This window comes from Bos taurus, chromosome 10 (assembly GCF_002263795.3).
Source record: "Bos taurus isolate L1 Dominette 01449 registration number 42190680 breed Hereford chromosome 10, ARS-UCD2.0, whole genome shotgun sequence".
In the NCBI taxonomy this organism is placed as follows: domain Eukaryota; kingdom Metazoa; phylum Chordata; class Mammalia; order Artiodactyla; family Bovidae; genus Bos; species Bos taurus.
In genome coordinates this window covers 22348927-22372203 of record NC_037337.1, presented here as the reverse complement: position 1 = coordinate 22372203, position 23277 = coordinate 22348927, and the positions used below count along the sequence as shown (strand labels likewise).

General features: G+C 43.0%; 1 protein-coding gene and 1 gene segment (V, D, J or C); both read left to right on the top strand.

The window, feature by feature from the left end:
• LOC100336282 (T cell receptor alpha chain MC.7.G5) overlaps nucleotides 1-23277 on the top strand; it is a gene marked incomplete in the record, with an annotated part of 1089855 nt that overhangs the window by 980766 nt on the left and 85812 nt on the right.
• Nucleotides 11547-21785, top strand: LOC101908015 (T cell receptor delta constant-like). The segment is given in 5 exon segments: nucleotides 11547-15387; nucleotides 17988-18266; nucleotides 18856-18930; nucleotides 19338-19451; nucleotides 20862-21785. Coding segments are annotated over 4 exon segments (636 nt in total).

Here is a 23277-nt window from a genome sequence, read left to right as displayed (position 1 = left end):
TGTGTTGCTGGAGAATTTGTGTGGTATGTCTTGCTCTGGAGCTTGTTTGCCCTTGGGTGGTGCTTGGTTTCAGTGTAGGTATGGAGGCTTTTAATGAGCTCCTATCTATTAATGTTCCCTGGAGTCAGGAGTTCTCTGGTGTTCTCAGGATTTGCACTGAAGCCTCCTGCCTCTGTTATTCAGTCTTATTCTTACAGTAGCCTCAAGACTTCTCCATTTCCTTTTGAAGACCATGGGCTGTCTTTCTGGGTGCCTGATGTCCTCTGTTAGCATTCAGAAGTTGTTTTGTGGAATTTGCTCAGCGTTCAAATGTTCTTTCAATGAATTTGTGGGGGAGAAAGTGGTCTCCCCATCCTATTCCTCTGCCATCTTAGGATCGCCCCCCGAGTATATGTCTTTTTAGTGTTACGTGGGACAAAAGTGGAAGTACACACAGAGCACTTCTGCTGCATTCCAAATTATTAGATTATCTCAAGGGAAAACATGTGAGCAATTGTTTTAGTCAGAAGCCGAACTAGCCACTTTTTCATGGCTGAACAAGCTATTTTGTTTGACAGAATAACTGGCAGAGAAACCATGGTTAATCAGATCTTGGTAGTTGTCAGGTATTTTCTTGGAAATGAATTGAGCCTGCACATCAAGAAAAACAATGGACCATTGTTTCTGATGATAAAAAATCTAAGTGTTCAGGCAAAACTTAGAATTTGGGGGCTTCCCTGGTGGCTCAGTGGTAAAGAATCTGCTTGCCAATGCAGGAGACACGGGTTCTATCCCTGATCTGGGAGCTCCCACATGCTGCAGAGCAACTAAGCCCAGAGTGGTACAACTATTGAGCCTGTGCTCAAGAGCAGGAGCCGCAACTACTGTAGCTGGAGCACCTAGAACCCATGCTTTGCAACAAAAGAAGCCACTGAAATGAGAAGTCCATGCACCACAACTAGACGCTAACCCCCACTCTCCACAACTAACAGAAAGTTGGTGCAATAACAAAGATCCAGCACAGCCAAAACAAATAAATAAATAAAAAGTTTTAAATATATATATGAAAAACAGAATTTGGGAAACTTGTATCTGCCATATGAGCTGTATCGTTCCCTAGTGCTAAACACTGTTCTGATTTTAAAATATTGGTGGTCATATTAACTACTGTGATACATTTGATATTGTATAATGAAATATGCCAACATACAGAAATCGCCTAACTCAGTGAACCAATTATTTTGCAAAAAGACAAATGGATAATATTACAAAACCATGCATGGGTGAAAGTTCCAACCAAAATGCAGGCTAAACCAGAGGATTTCAATGGAAAAGAATAAGAAAAGTTCATTAGCACATTTTCAGATTTCAAATTGCAACTAATCTACTTTTTTGGACTATAGGTTTGTCTGTATAAGGTCAAATTTTGCTCATATATTTCAACCATACTGAAATATTGCAATAGATAGAAGGCATACATTTATGAGTAAACCCAGCTGTCTTCTAATAAGCCAGCTCTACCCTGATGGTTATCTGAAGACTATGATCAAACAAACACCTCCAGTATCTCCCAAGCTGTTCCTGCCTGTATGTGGTTGAAAGTCTTTTCAATAGCCTAGTATTCAGCTTTGAATACACTGCAGTTTGTCTATAACCTTCAAAGAGTACATATCAATATCAGGAGCAGGGGGTGGAGACAAATAAAGCAAGTTCAGAGTCCACAATTACAAAATTAAAAGCTCTAGGATGCCCCAGTTTAATCCCCATTTCTTTTCTTGACCTGGCACCTCATAAATTTTTTCCAAGTGCTCTGAGTCTCCAGTAGGAAACCTGATCCCACCCAGGACTGAAGAAACCATGATAAACTCAGTACCCTCAGACCATCCCTGATCTTTGATCCCCTCTGAGAATGCACTTCTCTGACAGTGAAAATGACCCAGCCTCCTACCAGGAAGAGATGAACTTCAGGATGAACCCACCCTGGGCCTGCCCCTCCCCTTTCCCACAAAAGAGCATCTCCTACAACAGTGAAAAGCTACATAAAGAAAGAAAATGCCAGGCTGCCCAGGCCATTCTAAGGGCACTCCTGGGGAAAAGATCAGCTGGAAGACTGAGCAGATCTAAGACACTTTCAAATAACAAATGTCAGAATAAAAGACCAAAGTTTAAGTGTACCAAAAACTATCACTGGACTAGGAATTGGGATACTTCATTTCTTGTATGTTCTTTTCAAGTTGAGTGCCTTGGCCAGTTGTGAAACCTCTCTGGATCTTTCTAGATTCTTTCCTCTGAACACATAGGGAAGTGAACATATGATCCTTGAAGACTGTCTTATCTATGACATTCTAGGATGCTTCTCCAGGGGCACAGTTCATCCTTGATTACTCATGTTAGTGGAAAGAAAGCAATTTGAACACTCTAAATATGTAGACAACACAGAACTCGTTTCTCTTTGGCTTTGGAATATATTTCATGACATGGAGCAAAGCACAACAAATTTATCTTCTCAGTGATGCCTGTGCTGTGCTGTGTTGTGCTTAGTCACTCAGTTGTGTCTGACTTATTGCAACCCCATGGACTGTAGCCTGCCAGGCTCTTCTGTCCATGGAATTCTCCAGGCAACAAAACTGGAGTGGGTTGCCGTGCCCTCCTCTAGAGCATCTTCCCAGCCCAGGGATTGAATCCAGGTCTACTGCATTGCAAGTGGATTCTTTACTGTCTGAGCCACCTGAGAAGCCAATGATGCTTAACTCAGGCTAATGTTAAAAACCCAGTTATTTACAACTAGTGGTGCAAATAACTAGGCACAGTTATTTTCAGATAACTGTGCTCAGATAGACAAATGTAAGATAGTATTTCATCGGGCACAAAGGGTCAGAGAGAGCAGGGGATCAGGAATGGGTGCTGGACCAGGATAAACCTCCTTTCTCAATATGAGATACCACATCTCTAAAATAGTTTCTGAAGGCAGTGTCAGAGCACTCAATCAGTGAGGCACTGTGCTGGAACAGAGGACACAGAGATGAGCAAGAGAAATCTCTTCTCTCAAGGGTCTTTACCTAATGAAGACAAAAGGAATGGGGTTTTGAGAGCAATGATAAGGATCAGCACTGGATGCAAGAAGATTCAGGGAAAGGGGTACATCTAACACAGTCCAGTCTTAAGCAGTCATTTAGGACTTCCCAGGGACATCCACAGCTAAGCTCAGACCAGCAACTCAATAGAATCTAAGGAAGTGAGTAAGGGGCCAAACTGAAGAACTAAAAAAAGAAAGTGCATTTCAGACAAAAGCAATCACAGGGCAAAACAAGGAAGAATGAAAGAACATGGCCCTTTCAGGAAGCAAGTAGTCTGAGGCAGTTGAGTTTAAGGGAGCATGTGGTGAGGTATACGATATAGGACTAGAAAGGCAAGCAAAAGCCTGTGTTCCAAACTATCTTATTCTGAACTAAGTGGGGAGCTACCATAAATTCTGGAAGGTAATTTCAGAGTTGGGGTCCCTCCAAGGCTTAGCATCTATATTAATCAGCTCTTGGCCTAAGGGACAAGTAGGGTTAAAATTCAGCTTGAGTTCTTCTGGCTGAGCCAAGATCCTGATGTGGAGCTGCATCAGCTGGAGAAAAGGAAGCCTTTAAGAAAGCTCATAAAGCAGCCCCTCTGTTCACCACATTGAACCCAAGGGGCTACCTCTGCATTCGCCCAGCAGGTCACCTTTTCCAAGTCACACTAAGTAGTATATGGGCTACTGGCCCTGAATTCAGAACCAGAGAGTCAATGGAGAAAATGAAATTCTAAGTTTATGTGAAAGTCCTTTGTCGGTCGTATGATCCTCCCCATGTGCAAAGTGGAGTAAAGAGAATTAATTTGAGAGCTGAGCAAGATAAATAAGAAATTATATTAGCCACAGACATTTTTTGCCTACTTACTTCTTGTAATATCAAGTTGAGACATTCAGGTCTGGCAAACTCTTCTGGGGAAACCATCTAGAGTAGACTAGCCAGAAGGCATAGTATGAGTAGACATCATGATTTGGTCTGTTCTAGTCACAAACTCCAAGACAGATCTAGCCAGGGGTTCAGAAGAGCTTCAGACAGAAACAACTGGGGAGCCAGCCCTGACCTAAGCCAAATCCTTTTGATCTTGCTGGAGCATGACTTGGAGAAAACACCTGGCCCTGTAGTTCTAAGAGGCCACGTTGGGCAAAACCATAGGGGAGGTTTTTGTAAAGGACTGTAGCATTGTGGGTGGGATACGCACGGTGATACAAAACCCACAGAGACCTGTACAAAAACTTCAGGAGCCCAAAAGACATTTCCCTGGGAAATCCATAGCCTGGCTACCCTGCCCTAGGGAACTAACACAGCAAATAGCTATCCTTCCTTCCTCTGTGACCCAGAAGGGATGCCAGAAAACTGTCCAAACCAGGAGAGGTGACACCCTAACTCTCACCCCCACCCCCCAACTGCCCCTGCCAGCTGCTACTGCTAGCCTCTCTCTCACTGCTGTTTTCTCTTGGATTTTCTCTTGGTATTTCACCCATATTTGAGGAATACAAAAAAGGTGATCCTTGAAAACTATCCTTGTCTTGGTTTCTACTGCAAAAGAGTCATATGGAATTTCTGAACCCAAATTCCTAGAGACATTTGCCTATGTGCTTTGCTATGCAGTTTGGGAAGATGAATTTAAAGACAGGGATTTGGTTTTAGGTCATCACCAGTAGTAGCTGCTCATTCTAACACTGAATATACTATAAATCCCCAGTACAGGACTGGTGTTTCATGCTGTCACTGTGGATATGCCACATGTTATCGGACTTAAAGCAGCTCTGGTGTCTGTGAAGCCCTTGACTCTGGAATAGCTGTGGATCCAAGACCCATCCCCTGGGCAACACTCATCTTCTAAGACTGAGAGTTAAGTGTGTATCTAGGAAATGAGAAAAAATTTAAATAACAGAAAGCAACCATTCCAAGAACTTCACAAAATGTCCAGTACAGGAAATGTCCACCATAAGGAGTGTGTGCTCTTACCTTTTCTTCAGACAGCAACCTTCCAAAAGCAAACCCAAAAGCAATTGCGATTCTGCAATTGACTAAATGAGCATGAACCAGTTGAATGAGCATCAAGTGCCATCTTTCAAAGAGCCAAACCCTTAAGATCCTCCCATCCTCAAGTTGATAGGAAGAAGAAAGGTGGGAGCACTGCTGAGGTTTTTGGAAAGCCCTCAAGCTCTGTGATGAGACTGACAAGCTCATCTTTGGAAAAGGGACCCGCCTCATCGTGGAACCAAGTAAGTAATTCATTTATCTGTTCTTTGAAAAGTAATCCTCCATCTCAGGGGGTGGAAATATCAGGGAATGTGAAATGGGTAGTAATAGCACCAATATTGTGTCAAGGAGGGGTTTGGGGAAGATATGAACTACCGTTAAGCTCCTCCATAGGAACTGGGAGCGGGTTGTTTTTTTAAAAAGTAGATTTGGGGGTTGTAAAAGACCCCCACACAGCTCAGGGAGACTGAAAAAGCTTCTGTCCAATGCCTGAACTTTGGGTCAGGCTGTAGAAACCACACAATCACTGGCTCAACTCCTCCAGGAGAGTCGTAACTGACCAGATGCAAGGTTAGGCTGAGTCTGGGTGACTCTATCAAGCTGGCTCCAGATAACTCGCTCTTAGGAGAGCCCAGAACTGTATCAGCTTCCTGGGCACAGAGGCTTAGGCCAGGGTAAGTGGGCTGGTGCAGCTCCATTTTTCTTCAGAAAAAGGGAACCAGTTCCAGAGATCTGTTTCTAATTGTTTGCAAATGGAAGTTAGGTGACTAGTGAGGAAGAAAATGGATGTGCTATGCTTTCTTTAAAGCCTATAGGACATAGCCAGGTGTAGCTCCCTAAGGGCTCATGGCGTCCATCTTCCTCACTAAGGGTACGCAGTGCCACTCACTAATTAACTGTTATAAAGGAATCGATGTTAATGTTGTCAAAGGTCTGTGCTCAACTCAGAAGGCATCTTCTCGTGTCATTTAAGTGACATTTTAATTCAATTGTGTCTTGTTTAGAAAAAAAAAAGACTGTAATCTCCAGTGGGCAGCAGCTTCCAATTAGAACGTGAAGATTAATATTAATCTAGAAAATGTAATAAACAACACAAAACCCCATTTCAGAGATCCTAGGGGAGTCTGGCAAGGGGATCTTAAATTTGTTGGGGCCCCCTTGTCTGCTGGAGCTGTCTGCTGGGAAAGTAACAGCACAACCTGGCCTGACGCCCTGGTCTTCAGATTGTGTTTTCTAAGATAAAAGAAAACTATAGAGAAGTGGGGTGAAAGTGTGATGGAGTGGGCTCCTCTCATAGAATGGCTGGGGACAGGACTGTCCTGGATGTATGAATTGAAGGAGGCATAGAATTGAGATCAGATGAAGGGAAGGGGAGAAGTGCAGGCTGGGCACCCGCACCCTCACACACAAAAGGGAGAAGTGGGGCAGGGGCTTTGTATCCAGAAAAAGATGGAGAGCCAAAGTCGGCTAGCAGAATCAGAGCAAAGAAAATCATATATCTATTTTTTTTAATCATAGTAAGATTTGAAAATTCAACTAATTAAGGTTCTTCCCTTTAGAGCTTGTTGGCTCTAAATTTTCTCACTAAAATAGGTTTATCCACCTTCCTGACAAACCTAGTGACTGAGTTCCTTTATCTCCCTTTGTTCACTGAGTTCTTCCTAATGAATTAAGTTCTTCTGTTTACTGACTTACTTGAGCCAATGTTGCCCTAAGTGTAGAATGCATAAAATGTGATTTTCGGTGGTACATAGACAGACGTTCTTTTCATTTGAATTGCACTATCTTTTAATGGTATCAGCATAGTACAACTAGGTTGTCAAACCTATGTGATTTAGTTTCCTCTTAATTGTATTTTAAGTTCAAATGTGAGTAAATTTCAAGAAAATTATTAAGCAAATCTTATGACTAATGGAAATGACCCAAAATAAAAGCCCCAAAAGAGATGTGATTAATTGAAGTTTAGGAAACACTGAGCTGGTGCCTTCCATTGTCCTTTGAGATGAAAAGATAGCAGGCATCCAGAGAAGGCATATCTTTCAGTGTAGCCCAGATCCAGAATATCTTTGCACAGTGACTTCTTTTTAGCCAACACATATTGGATAAAAAAGGATCACTGCAAATCCAGATCCTTTATCTTCTCAGAAGCCTACTTGCTTTTCATGCTCTCTTTCCTCAGGAGCTTCTGTCAAGTTCTTCCTTGCAGGGCTCCCCGACTGCACCAAACTAACAGGTCTACACAGACCCACCATCACAGGTCCACCATAGCTTTTAACCCTCCAGATGGAAAAAACCTAGGGTTGCCACTTAACTTCATAAAACAGAACCAGAGTAAGGACCAAATGGCAAGGAATGAAGTACCACAATGTAAATAGGTGCTACTGACCATGACAATGACAGGAGCTTAGAAAGGGTAGTCAGGAGCATTTCATGCCAGTGGGCCACTGGATGGACTTAGAATTATATATACTGTTATATGATATTCACATATCCTCATCATATCAACTGGTGCTTTTTGAGAGCCTACTATGTATTGGGCCTCTGGACCAGGCACTTTATTCATGAATGTCATTCTACTTGGTTCTCACATGAATATGTAAAAATTAAGTACTACTACTTGCATTTTTATAGATCAGGAGAGGTTCCCCAAGATCACACAGCTTAGCAAAGTTAAAATTGGTATCAACTGTCAATTCCAAACCCTGCGCACTTAAAACACTCTGCTCTTCTAGGGACTTCAGTTGGACTGGGGCATCTGTGGAGGTTTTTCCTGCCTGGCTTTCCCACTCAGGCTCCTAATGAGCTTCTTTCCAAGCTGCCTACCAAGTCAGAAGCAACGGTTAAGCTATTTCCCTTCCAGCTGCCACCCCCACCACAATCCTTCACCAAGGCAGAACTCCTGCCCCCAACCAAAACCAGTTACCCAAAGAGGCATTCTCCAGGCAAGGCCCATCCCCCACATTACACCCCTCAGGCTCAAGGGTCCCTAAACTCAGAAAGGTTCAGACAATGATCAGAGCATCACCCTTTCCTTCAAGAAAGAGAAGTCCACAAAATCCTGGGCTCATCAGCAGGTTTCTAAAATGCCAAGAGACAGTTTTCCCACTCCCGTCTTTGGCATTCGTCCCCTCTCACTCAGGAGGAGCATCTCCCAGAACAGAGCCTTGACCTGCTGTACTTTCTGCCTGGACCCATTTTCTCTCATGAACTCACCCTAGTTTTCTCGCTCACCTTCTCCAGGTCTTACTCAAACGTCACATCTAGTGAGGCCTTCCTCAACCACCCCCTGTCTGCTGCAGTCCTTGCTTTATTTTTTTTTATTATTATTATTTAATTTTTGGTTGCTCTGGGTCTCCATTGCTGCTTGCAGGCTTTCTCGAGTTGTGGCAATCAGGGATGCTCTCTAGTTGTGGTGTGTGGGCTCCTCATTGCAATTGCTTCTCATTTCAGAGCATGGGCTCTACACACCTGGGCTCAGTACTTGTGGTGCACAGGCTTAGTTGCCCTGTGGCAGGTGGAATCTTCCTGGACCAGGGATTGTACCCATGCCCCCTGCATTTTCAGGCTGAGTCTTAACCACTGGACCACCAGGGAAGTCCACTTTGCTTTTTTTTTTTTAAGTGGCATTATTCATGTTTTACGGGAGACCTTAACTGTCTATGTTAGAGACTCTAGGATAACCATTATTTAAGGTAAATGTTCCATGGGGTCACAAAGTCAGACACAACTGAGCGACTGAACACATACACACATAGCTTCACAGGGCTGTCCAAACAAAGGCCCACAGCCTGGGCGGCTTAAGCCAGAAGCTCATCTTCTTGCAGTCTGGAGTCCAGCTTGCTTTATTTCATATAGCCTTCATCTTCACCTGAAACTTTGAATGCTTATTTATCAGCTATCTCCCTTGTTCCATGAGGACAAGGGCTACATTGAAAGCAGTAAATAAATATTTGTTGAATGAATGAATAGACAAATGAAGGAATGGATGAGAGGACAAGTCAGCAGTGGTATAAGGCAAAAGGAAACAGAAATGTAAGCAAGCTAGGCACTTTCAGAACCAAGCCCGATCCCAGCTCGCAACCTGTGACAAGTCGCTGGTACTATACGCAGGGCTCTCTTCTAGGTGCCAGGGAATCAGCATGAACAAAAAGACAGAAATCCATGCTTTGTTGGAGCTTACAGTGTACTGTAAAAGACAGATGATAAACTCACCAAATAAAATATATAATGTTTTAGGTGGTGATAAGCCCTGTGAAGGAAAATAAACCACAGAAGAGAAATAAAGTATATCAATAGAAGGGGGCAATGTGCAGTTTTAAACAAAGAAGTTATAGAAGGCCTCACTGGAAAATTGACATTTGGGCAGAGACGCGAGGGGGTTACGGAGTGAGTTGTGCAGATTTCTGAAGGATGAGCACTTCTGGGCAGAGGGAACACAAGCCCTGCCCAGGGTATGTTAAGGACAGCAAGGAAGCCTGGGTGGCTGGAGGAGAATGAGTGACCAGGAGAGAGTTTACAAATGAAGTCAGGTTGATAATGTAGAAAAGATGGACCAGTACTTTTGTTTTTGTTTTTTGTTTGTTTGTTTGTTTTTCGTGAATTTTTATTTTTTTATTTTTTTAATTTATTTTATTTTATTTTTTAACTTTACAATATTGTATTGGTTTTGCCATATATCAACATGAATCCACCATAGGTATACATGTGTTCCCCATCCTGAACCCTCCTCCCTCCTCCCTCCCCATACCATCCCTCTGGGTCGTCCCAGTGCACCAGCCCCAAGCATCCAGTATCGTGCATCGAACGTGGACTGGTGACTCGTTTCATATATGATATTATACATGTTTCAATGCTGTTCTCCCAAATCATCCCACCCTCTCCCTCTCCCACAGAGTCTAAAAGACTGTTCTACACATCTGTGTCTCTTTTGCTGTCTCGTATACAGGGTTATTGTTACCATCTTTCTAAATTCTATATATATGCATTAGTATACTGTATTGGTGTTTTTCTTTCTGGCTTACTTCACTCTGTATAATAGGCTCCAGTTTCATCCACCTCATTAGAACTGATTCAAATGTATTCTTTTTAATGGCTGAGTAATACTCCATTGTGTATATGTACCACAGCTTTCTGGACCTGTGCTTTTGGATTTAAGAGGGAAGGTTAGAGAAGGAAATGGTGGTCACACCTGACCCTGGTAAGAGACCAGAGGAGACAGAAACCTGGATTCCAGTCCTCACTTTTATCCCAAACACCAAAGAAACAGGATCCTCTCCTGTCTCAGCAACCTCTCCCTACACCTTGCCCTGGGGAGCTCTGAGCTTAGTGTAATTACCTTCTCCTGCTTCAAGTAAAATTTTTACTCTGAGTCTGACCCTAATAAACATTCTAATACTTACACTGAACATTTACAGAATGCTTTATATATACACCCTTTCGCTTAATCTTATAACCTCTCAATACAGAAGACAGCATCCTCATTTTATAAAAGAGGCAAATGAAGCTCAGTGACCTTAAGGAACTTGGCCAAGATTACACACTTAGTAAGTAAGAAACTGAGTGGAATTTGATTTCAGGTTCTCTGATTCCTTTCTACTTCACACAACTGAGAACCACTCTCCATTTTAGTGATTCTCAGAGTATGATATGCAATCCTGTATGGGCTGTAAACTGATCTGAAAAATCTGCATATTTTCTCCCTGGATTTTTGTGAGTAACATACAGCAATTTCAAAGACTCTGGTTTTTACATATGACAGAAGCTATTTTAACTGTCATATCTAAGTGTAAGTACGCCATTAAAGTTTGCTCAAATTTGAAATTCATGAATATATTATTAAAATGTTATTAAAATAGACTTTAGTTCTATTTTATACCAAGTCTGGCTGCTGCACAATGCTTGTCAATGATACAAAGCTCTGATTGGATAGGAAATGGAATTCTCCTGAAAGGTTCTGAGTGGGGCTCATAACTTACTAGATCTTGCCCCATGTAAGTATAGCCCAAGGGTTGAGAATCACCGTTCTATGACCAACAGGATTCCCCAGTGGCTCAGTGGTAAAGAATCCACATGCAATGCAGGAGCCACTGAGATGCTGGTTCATTCTCAGGGTCAGGAAGATCCCCTGGAGGAGGGCATAGCAACCCACTCCAGTATTCTTGCTTGGAGAATCCCATGGACAGAGGAAATTAGCAGGCTACAGTTCATGGGGTCACAAAGAGTTGGACACGACTGAAGCAACTTAGCATACCCTCATGCACTCTATGGCCAATAGCCCACCTTTTTTGCTCCAGACTGGAAATTGTTTTTCAATATCTCTTATTCAGACTGCAAATTCAGACTATAACATGGCAAAAGTCTAGATTTCTATTTGACACAGGAATCACTTCCTGCTTTGTCCTGAAGGGTAGTTCCCAAGACAGAGGAAGAAAGAGGTTAAGCAGATGAGACAGAAAATCTCATCCAATGACTGTCACATGACTTGGGGCCAGGGTTGCGGTACGGAAAAGGCAGGCAGTTTTTAGACTGGGTTTATCAGCTGTGCAGTATCCACTAATATTTGGCAAAGGAACCTATCTGAACGTGGAACCAGGTAAGTGACTCGGTTTTATTCTTCTTCTTCTTCTTCTTTTGACCACTGTATCTGTCAATTATCTTTGTTAAATATTTTCCCAATTCATCAGTTTAGGAAACACTTCTCAGGTTGTTGAAAGTCCCTCCAGCAAGTGATTTAGCAAGGGATGGTGGAGGAGCAGGGACTGAGTTTCTGACAAAATCCAGGGTGGGAATGCATTGTAGTAGTCTTCTTGGTCCACTCTCCATCCCGGAGTGTCTGTAAATGGCATTCGCCATTTAAAGATCTGGGCCATGACCAGACTTGTGTTACGGCACATCTAATAAATGTGAGGAGCACTGGCAAGCATGTTAGGCCAAGAATTGAAAGACTGAGTTCTAATCCTCTTTTTTGACCAGCTCTGTGACTTAACTTCACAGTACTTGAGTTTCCCTCTAGCTGATTCAAATTATTTCCAAAGTGTCTTCCAGCTTAGCACACTTTGATCCTGAGTGTCAGCCAGACCAATTCTAAGGGACAATATATTAGGAAAAAAAAGAAAGCCCAATGATGTGAATGTCTTATGATCCAGTGGAAATTCTGAGATTTAATGAAAAATGACGCTGAAAATGGAGTCCAAACTCTGTCTATATGCCCATTACTTAGCCTTTGTGTGGCCAAGGAATTTTGACAAGTGGCAGCTGAAGCTCCTCTCAGTCCTGTCATCTATTACTCTGGTTCAATGGATGGGAACTGGGGTCTGGAGACCTAAGAGTCAGACACAGCTCAGTCACTATCTTAACTGCTCTTTAGCTCCAGTGACTTCATCTGTAAGACGGATCTAATAATATCAGCTCGTGGAGCTTGTTATGATGGTGTCTGTTGAGGTAGTGTAAGCACAAGCCATCTGGAAGTAGTAAAATACTTATAGAAATGGCAGACTTCTGAGAGTATTGGGATCTTTTTAAAAGACTCCCAGTCTTTTGCAGAAATGACTTTTGGTCCAGCCATCATGTCCTTCCAACTCTAACTGAGGCATAGTCCTTTCTGATTGACTTGAACCTTACAGCTGTGTTTCTGCTGAAAATAGCCATTTGACATTCTCAGCAAAACCAAATTAATTCCTTTCTCTCTGTGAAAATATGACTGTGAAGCAAGATCTTGGGGTAAGAGATGACAGGTTGAGGAGATAATAGCAGTAAACCCTGGGACTTCCCTAAATGCCAACACTCAGAAGAGAACACACATCAAAGAAGCTGCCAAAATGAAAGGCTTAGATCTCAGAAACCCTTGTAGAGCTCTGTGTATCCAGGTAGTCCATCCACTTCCAAACAGATGGACTAGGCAGGGAGAAGATAGGTAGTGAGGTTTTGGGTCATGATGTCTGAAATGGTGTGCTGATAACAAAACTCGTCTTTGGAAATGAGACTCAACTCATCATGGAACTGAGTGAGTTATGCATTTTATTTAGTGTGTATATTCCCTTGAACTCATGGTACAGTCCTGAATAAGCAGAGCTTCTTGAGAAGTTAGGAGGTTCTAAATGGGAAATCCATTGTCATTGCTGTTGTTGCTGTAAAGAGTCAACATAAAATTGGAGAATAAAATCATTAGATCTCTCTTAAGAAAATATTCTATGCATACTTGGAAACTCTCTTCTGAGGATTAGTATTGATAAGTCTTCTGCAACTGCTTAAATAATGCCCTGGTCAGACTTCTGGCCCCTGGTCAGGGACTGGGACTAGGGAAAAGGCAAGCTCTGGATCTTTAGAGTCTTTCCACTGTTTATGAGGGAAAAGAGTCATGGTCACAGCATAGGGAGAGGGAAGGTTAGAAAAAGAAAAATATTATTAAAGAAGGAGTTACTGCAAAAGCACCTTCTCTGCCTCAGATGTCAATAACCAATCTGCCCTTGTCTCTTTTCTTGGTGAGAACTTGCATTAAATCATCATGCCTGGCTCACACTAAATTATTTCCAAGGTCCCATCCTTGTTTGGGTCTGCTGAGAACTGTTTTATGCTCACCTCCCTTGTTGGCCCTGAATCTGAGGATTCTGTAAAAGGTCAGGAGTCTACACCAAAAGTACAAACACAGCCCCCAACTTCAGGACAATAGGGAAGTAGTGGGCTCCCCTAGGGATACTATCCACGGGCAGTCTGTTCCAGTGTTTGGAAATCCAGGGGCCATATTCAGGTAGTTTGGCTAGCTGCCAACCATCAGTCACTGGAACCAGTCCAGAAAACAACAGTCTCTCAGAAGCTTTCCAAAATGCCAAGGCCAATGGGGCATTGGTTAGATTCTGCTTTTACTTATTTCAGAGGCAATAAAAAAGTGGAGAAATGTACATGAATGTGAGGAGGCAATCTGACAGTCCTGAAAGGGACTGGTAGTGTCAACGTGGTCTCTGCCTCTCAGAGGGTAATATAAACTTACAGGTGTTCTTGATTGCCTCAGGCTTCCAGGGAAATAGTGGAATTTGGTGAGTTTTCTTATCTTTGAGGAGAGGGAGACTAGAGCAATGAAAAGGAGGGAAAACAGAATCACATTGTAACTGATTGCAGTCTGATTGATGCTGGGCAAATTGCATCTGAGCAAAAAGTATTGTGTTTCATTTTCCCTTTAAATCATTTCCACTTGAAATTCAGAGTTATCTGCAGTGTTAGAATCAAATCTCTGAGGCTATGCCTTTGGGACTCCTAAGGAAGAAGGAAAGAGATGAAACCAAGGCTTAGACCCTCTGTCGAGATGCTGACCTGAGCTCTTCAATGATATCCCAATTGCTTCTCCAGTTTTCTCTTCCTGCAGCGATTGAGTATAATATGATGATATGAGGCTCAGGTAGGGGGTTTAAGAATTTCAAATCAAGCCCCCAATCCTTAAAGTTTTGACAGCAAAGAATGGTCCTTCCCTTTCGCCTTGCTCTAACCCTGGACTCTTGATTTTTTTGGTGATAAGACAAAGTAATCTATAGGGTTTTAAGTTCTATTTCACATGATTACTCTGTCCTCTTGAGGCTTGTATCTGGATCCAGAGTCAAGAGAAATTATAAAACAAAAATAAGCAATCCAAAGCAAGCTCTGCTTTCCCTGACCTGTGTCGATGACACGCAGCACCACTGGGTTCCTTTGTCAGCTACTAATTTCTTGTTCAACCCTCGGGTCCTTAGAAAGTCTTTCCACGGGCTCAGGGAATTAGAAAGTAGATTTGTTGTTACTGTGAGACTCGTCTGAGTGATGGGGGAGAAATTAGTTTCTAATCAAAAAGCAGGATTGTGACCCAAGAGAAGGGAAATAGAATATGAGAAAAAGAGCTGGGCCTAAAACTCTGCTCAACCTAACATTCATTACAAGAAATATCAATGTCCAGTCCCCCATTCCTACTCCCAAGCTGCTGTGTGCTTAGCGAGTCCTTCCAATGGACGGGTGTTAAAGCTTCCATCTTGGAGGCAGCTACTGGCCTGCTGACACCCTCTTCTGCCGCTCTGTCTCAGCCCTGTCCCCTGTCCCAGTGCTCCTGGGCTGGGGATTTCATGCTCACCTCCTTACCCAGCAGTTACACTATTCTTAGCTTCAAAGGAAACTGGGACTCTGTGTGCTCAGCCCCCTGATATCATCAAGTGCAGCTTTGTAGCTCTCTGAGCCATGGGCTCTCTGGGCTGGAACCCGAGCTGCAGAGGCAGGACACAGATGCTCCAGCCCAGGCCCCAGAGCCGGCCCCAGGCTGGTTACTTGTCAGGTAGTGTCGCAATGTGCTCCTGGGACACCCGACAGATATTTTTTGGAGCTGGCACCAAACTCTTCGTGGAGCCCCGTAAGTTGATTTTTTTTCCATACATTTCTAGGGATAAGTTGACTCCTGGGACTAGGCTTGCCATCCAGTTTGTGGTGCATGAGAAAGTATAACTAGGAGATGGAGTGGTACAGGTGTGGACCGGGCACAGTAAAGACACTAGGCTGAGTAGAGAAGTAGCTCTGTAACTATTATTACTAAAAAAAAAAAAATTATTTCTGAAAAAAGAGCAGCCCAGAAAACCCAGAGAAATCTAGCAGAAGAATTATACAGATATGTTGGAATATCAGATGCAGGAGGGGCAGAGGCCCAAATTCTCCAGGTGGTTGCTTCATCCTTGCACATCGCTTTGGCTAAGCTGACTACTGTGTATGTCTTTGTGCCACCCGAAAAATGTCCTGCTGGAAGACTTAGGAGAGAGATGGTTAACCTGGTGAGAATAATCAAGTAAAGCAAACTTATTTTCAGTGTTCAAGTTAAAGGCCATCTTGGCAGAGATCTTTGAAATTGTGACTGACATCTGTTGTCAATGCTTCAATGCTTAGGGAACCTGTAAGGTGCTCTATAAGAATCTAGAACATAGATGATTCTAAGTTTATAAATTAAGGAAGACTGTCAGGGAAGGTATACACTTCTTTTTGTATGTTTACCAGCACATAGCCTTAGCATTAAATAGTACTCATAAAAAAAGAAAGTGCCAAAATGTAGTTAGTTATATTTGTGGACCAAGAAGAAAGATTGGAAATTCTCAAAAGACAAGCAATTACATCTTTAAATTTTAGACTACAATTTAGTGCAAATTTTACACAACTTCAAATTTTGGTTTAGGTCTAATATAAAATAGACTGGGTTACATGTAAGAACTATATTGAATGCATTCTATTTTTTAAAATGGTTCGGTTCAGTCATATAGCCTTTTATTTTAGTTACCATGATACTAAAGAATAAGTTAAACCCTTTACCTTCAAACAACTGTTTTGAACAGATAGACATTAATTTAGAAAGAGGATCTGAGAAAAATGTTTTTTCAAACCAATGCATCATGCTCTATCTGAAATACTAACAGCTTCAGAGCTCAATATCCTGAGTGTATGACCTTCTTCAGACATCTGTCTTGTTGGTTATATCAAATTGTTCAAATTATTCAAGCCAGGTCTCTCCATCCCAGAGTGATTATTAACAACTGCCTTTGAATTTAAATTTTTAAATCCCAAGAAAGGCTTAATTTTCCAACTAAATCAGACTAGGATTGGATCATATTTTTAAGTAATGAAGAAAATAGGAATGTTTGGGCTTTGGTTTTTAATGGACTAGTTTCCTTTCTCTATAACTCATAGCTCCCTTGAAAATCAACCGGATTCATCTCACCAAATCAGTATTGTGAGCGAGAAATGCCACAGTTCTGAAGGGAGATGACTGAGCACAATGTGCGGTTTCCAAGCCGTTACTGCTGGGCTTATCAGTGTCGGTTATCAGCGGCTTCAGCTATGCCGGGAAACAAAACAATGAAGCTTTTCTCCTTTTAGGTTCCAGAAGAGCTCTTTGAAAAATCCCGAACACCCCCCGCCCACACACACACACACACACACACACCTCTGATTTTAAGGAAAGAAAAAGATGCAAACAGAGAGTAGCAGATAAATGATTGTCCAAGGTGAGGCATGAAAGGAAAGAAGGCCAGGAGGAGACCCAACTATTGTAACCCATTTTCCACAGCTCCGCTTAGAACAAAACAAGAAGAAATGGGCTTAAACTGGTTTCATGCTCGTAAGGACTTCTGAGAATGATAATTATTATTCTCTGATTAAAGACTCAAAAGAAACTATAGGGTAGTCCTTTACAAGAGAACAAGAGTTCACCTGAAGACAGAGAGATGGACCACTTAACTTTAGCAGATCCCTTCCAGTCCGAAAAACAGGAATGACACCCTGAAGTGATGTCAACACTAGTATCTGCAGAGTGTTGAACCACTATGGACCCCTTTTCAGACTCTGCTTTGATCTCACTCCAAGGGTTCATGCATTTAAAATAAACCAACTACAGCACAACTTAAGCTTGGTGCTCTGTGATGACCTGGAGGGGTGGGATGGTGGGCGGGTGGGGGTAGGGGCTTGAGAGGGAAGCTAAGAGGGAAGGGGATATATGTATACTTATAGCTAGTTCAAATTGTTGTACAGTAGAGACTAACACAAATTTGCAAAGCAATTATACTCCAATTTTTTAAAAATTTAAAATAAATGAAAATGGTGGATATTCAGAAATTAAATAAATGTACTGATTCAGATAGATATTCAGCCTAACTCAACCGTCCAGAGGATCGACTAATAAAACATAGATAATTGAAACTCAGTTGACCAAGACACTTCTTTGTATTTGTCATTGTCTATCTCTACTCCCAGTCATATCTCTTCGCATCTCCTAACTAGGAGTCAAACTGCCTGCCTTTCATTTCTGCTTCCCTTGGTCATCCTTTCATGGAGATGCTAACAGGTCAGGTCACTAACAGGATGCAGGAAAGTCTGGATTGCGGTGTTTGGCCCCAGGGAAACTGAGGAAAACAGCATTGTTCAACTCCTACACGTGGATAATCATCTCACAAAATAAACTGATTATATTTGCAGAAAGTCAACCTGCTGCCAGCCCATCTGTTTTTGTCATGAAAAATGGGACAAACGTCGCTTGTTTGGTGAAGGAGTTCTACCCCAAAGATGTAACTATAAGTCTGCAATCATCCAAGAAAATAATAGAATATGACCCGGCTATTGCCATCTCACCTGGGGGGAAGTACAGTGCTGTCAAGCTTGGTCAATATGGAGACCCCGATTCAGTGACATGTTCGGTTGAACACAACAAGCAAACCTGGCACTCTACTGACTTTGAACCAAAGAAAACTATTCCAGGTAGGTCCTATCTGGCCTCAAGGGGCTAGTGTTGTGGGGAAGAAAAACTGAGGGCAAGAGAAGTTGGAGATGTAAACTCTTGACAGGTCACATTCAATATGGCATCATGCTGGAAATAAGACTTAGGTTCAGATTTAAGGATTAGGCTTAATTCCTATCCCTAAACAGGAATTAAACTTGTTGCATCTCTGAGCTGGAATCTAGGATAAAATCCATCTTATTTCATCCCCATCTCTCCTCTTCACCAAACTCTGTTTCCTTCATACTAAATACTCTAGGATTGAACATTCATGTGGGATCTGATCTAGTGTGAGTGCCCCAACCAAAGGCAGCCCAGCTTATCTTGGTGTTCATTATCTCAATTCTTCCTACAAATTAGAGGCATACCTGGATGTTGGTTTCATGGCCTAATGGGAAAAAAACCTCAAGACAGGAAGCATGTTGACTGTGTCAATAGCTGTAGGACCTTAACCAAGTCATTCCTCTGGTCCTTAGTTTACTTACTTAAAGTCACCTCCAGTTCTAAAACCTGAAAGCCCTTGAGCCTCTCAGTTGTCATTGTAACCCTGACCATTGCTGTTTGTTCCAGAAACAACTCCAAAACCGATGGCATATGAAAACAGCACAAAAGCTGAAGCTCCAGTGACCTGCCAAGAGCCCCAAGGTTAGTTGAAGCCAAAGGGCCAGCTTCAGAATTGAGGTTAAAGCAAACTCTGTCATTGTCAGATGGGGCCCCAAATCATTCTATTTCAAAAGAAAACAAAAACCATACTTGAGTCCAGTTGGCTCCCTCTAACTCTTCAAGCAGAGTCTTCCTGACTATCAGATCAGATCAGATCAGTCGCTCAGTGGTGTCCAACTATAGGAATGGGTTTTTCCAAAGCTTGCTTTGCTGACTGTGAACAGCAGCTTCAGGTCTGTGAAGGCTGTCTGGCACCACGCAGGGCTTCAGGCCAGGAAGAATGATGATGATGCGGGGCAGGCTGGTGTCGGTGCTGTAAGCCAATATCTGGCAGGAAATTTAGTCTCTTGCTAAGTGAATGAACCATCTTCACTCTCATTCATCTGCAGTGCAACCCGGGAAGGTGAACATGATGTCCCTCTCGGTGCTGGGGCTCCGAATGCTGTTTGCCAAGAGTGTCGCCGTCAATTTTCTCTTGACTGCCAAGTTATTTTTCTTTTAAGGTAAGAACTAGCTGCTTCTTATTCCTAACTCCACCCAAACTATGCTACACGTGAAAGAAAGGAGTTTAGGACTGATAAGAAGCATTGGGAAAGGAAAAAACACATAGAAACCTATTACGATTCAATAAGGTGGGCCTTTCTAGATACTTAGCATTACACTCTGCCTCCTATTGGCCTTTTATTTCAAGCCAGATTCAAAATTCATGTAATATAATGTAATACCAGTCAATAATCCTCACTTCCAACTGAAGAGCTAGAAAAACTGGACCTAAACAGGAAAAATCTTTTTCTTTATTGCTATTTTTGTGTATATGGCCAAAGGACCATGGGCTTTTTGAGAGACCATCAGTAAAGGCTCACTTGAAGAATATTCAGGGAAGCAGAACTTGTCTTTGCCAGACAAAGGTGATGCCAGTTCTTGATCCTTAGTCATAGGACTCGATGTGTCGACCAGCCTATCTTTGGGATGAACCTACACTCCTATTCTTAGTGAACAGCTCACTAGTAACCTCTCAGGATGCATACAAATTGAGGATGAGATGTGAATTATTTGCCTGTCACTTGCATTCCCTCTTCTGGTTATCTTGTTATTGTTCAGTCGCTAAGTCATGTCCGATTGTTTGAGACTCCAAGGACTGCAGCACCCCCCGCTTCCCTGTCCTTCACTATCTCCCAGAGTTTGCTCAAACTTATGTCCATTGAGTCAATAATGTTATCTAACCATCTCATCCTCTGCCGCCACTTTCTTCTCTTGCCCTCAATCTTTCCCAACATCAGGGTCTTTTCCAATGAATTGGCTCTTCACATCAGGTGGCCTAAGTATCTTAGACATGAAATTTGAACCAGAACTTAGGTTTGCCTATAAAGCTCCTTCTCCAGTGCCCCCAGACACCCCTCAGTCCCAGCTCCTGATCTAAGGACAATCCTAGACTTAGTGTGTTGGACTTACCCAACCTGGCCTGCAAGCATCCTCAGTCATTCCCCAACAGGTGAGTGTTTTACCAGCCGTCCCCAGGACACAGGCCAAATGGCTACATGAAAAGGACCTTCTGACCTCAGTTGGAATCAGAAGCACTAGATTTTCGTTCCAACTTTGTCACTAACTCACTGCAATACCTGAGCCAGTTTTCTTCACCCTGTTGGACCTGGGTTATCACATCTGTAACGCAAAGGAGTGAAAAATAACTAAAGGAGAGCAGATAGGTTTTGTGACTGGTGTCAACACTGATAAACTGATAGTGACTAGCTGAACTATCACCATGTGTAGAAGGGAAATGTGCCAGGATAGGTTAGCGATGTCTGCAATGGTACAACCATAGGAAGTACTGACCATCCTCATGACTACCACGATTCCTTCCAGCACCGAAGGTCTATGATTCTATAGCTCTGACAGTTTTCCTTCATTTGCAGGCTGACTGGCATGAGAAGGCTGCATTCCCTGACAGAAACCAAAAGCCTACAGAGAAGCTATCTCCTAGGCTTTCAACCTTTTCGTGATTCAAGTTGACCCGTCCCAGCCTTGCTTAAATGGCTGCTCCCCAAACGGTTTTCCTTTAAAGACAACAAACCCAGCTTATCCTTCAGCCTGATGAAAGACAGAAGTCCTGGGGAGTGGGGGCCCAACTGTTTTATATGCTGCTTTATAAAGGGATAAGAGATATGAAGGTATATAGGACTCATTTTTTTCCCTATGACTGACATACTTTGAAAGTGGTGTTTTGTTCCTTTGACTTTCTTTGCCTCCAGAACTAGCAAGTGGGACCCATCTGGTTCCCAGCTCCATCCTCCAAGAGGAAAAATAGATCCTGGGGAAAGGACGGCGGGTGTCCTTCTACCTAAATGTAAAAGCCTCTGCTCAACCCAGCACTAGATTTGCCCAAACTAGCGTTCTCATCCACAAAAGCACTTTCTGCTTTCCCTAGTACTTGAGAAACAAAGCAACACTTGACTCCCTAATACTCTCTGTGTAGGCAATGGGGGTCTCATCTAAATACTCTCAGAGCTATTAGCAGAGATCAGAGTAAAATGCAGAGGAGATGTGCTTTCCTCAACTTAACAAACGTGAATTATTGCAAGTTCCAGGCACTGTGCTGAGAGTGCAAAAATAAGTAAGACATGGGTCTTGCTTTCAAGCAGCTCACTGTGCAAGTATTTTTGGAGGGAGGGATAGGAATGAGTCCCCAATATTTCCCTGTAAAACCAGAGTCTTCCTGAACCCTTGCCTGCCCATCTGTATATGGGGATTTTGAGGGCATTGGATCTTTGGTGTTGATGGTTTTCTGCCGTTTTTCTTTGTCTCTGTTGCGTTTATTAAAGTGCATTGTATGTACCTTGCTTCTGGCTTTATTTATTGCAGACTACTGCAGGAGGAAAGGTGGGGGGCTGTGAATTCACTAGTAGTCAGACAAAAACCAAACTGAGCTCATAGGTCACACCACAGCTTCTGGGGCCCCTAGCCCAGCCCCTGGGTTTCCTGCTGTTGTTGCCGCAGCTGCTACAACAGCAGTGCCCCTACCTGCATGTGGCCACTGACCTCTGCTCCTCTCACCTCGGCAAGGCCAGCTTTATCCCTTTGCAGGAACACGGGTAGCAGAGGCTTAGAAACCCAGCACTGTGGGTGCCTCAGCACCTATGTGGGGTGTCAGCTGGGGACTCATGAGGTGACAAGTGAAAGAACAAGGCTCACCCACAACTCCCCCGCCTTTGCCATCTGCAGACTGCCGCATCAGGTCCTCACACCCCAAACCAAAGAAAACAGGCAGCTGCATTCTGAGTCAGTGAGTTTAGGACAATCCAGATGGATAAGCCAGGTCTATCCTGGGAAAAACCACTAGAAGATTCCACACATCTTCACCTCATGGGCATCTAGAATGCTCATTTCCAAAACATGTACATCTGTTACCTTGGGCCATTCTTAGAATATTTCTCTGAAGTTGCTAAAAACTAAAAGATCATAGACTCATTTTGCAGATGAAAAAAAAATGCCCCCCAAAAAGTTGTGTACCTTGTCCGAAGTCATTCAGTGAGGCAGGGATATTTCTGGGAGCAGAACCAATTTATCAGGGGTGCTAACTCCAAGTTCAAACAGTCCTGCACTTAGCATATGAATGAGCCACCCACTGGCCCACTTTGATCATCAGCAAAATGCAACCAGCATTTTATAGGACTATGAATTTCTTCCACAAAAGGGACCCTCCAGAAAAGATTTAAGGCTGGGGCCAGAGGGACTGTGGCTGCCTTCAGGTGTGGGGATCTTGCTACCATGGATTATAGGTTTCCAGAGCTTTCACATGAAGAATCTCAAGTCCTACAAGGACCCAAAAAAAGTTTACAGAAGAGTATTACACACACTCAGTAGGTGGCAGAACAGAAGCCCCAGAAGCTGAGTCATTTGCCTGAAACTTTGGCTCCCTTACCCATATTCTTTCCTTCCCTCTCTATAGTGACTACTCTCCACTTGCCTGTGCTCAAGCCCAGACAAATTGCTGCCCAAGCTACTTACTGCTACAGCCTCCTAGGGCACAGCTGCATGGGAGCACCCAGATATGCTCCCTTGGCTCAGTCATTAACCAGCTCAGTGATCTTCTGATTGTTCCTCACTTCTCTGGGCTTTTCCTATAAAATAACGTCTAACGCTTCTACTAGGGCTTCCCTAGTGGCTCAGCCATAAACAATCCGCCTGCAATGCAGGAGACTGTTTCAATCCCTGGGTCAGGAAGATCCCCTGGAGAAGAAATGGCAACCCACTCCAGTATTCTTGCCTAGAGAATTCCAAGGATGAAGGAGTCTGGTAGGCCACAGTCCATGGGGTCACAAAAGAGTCCAA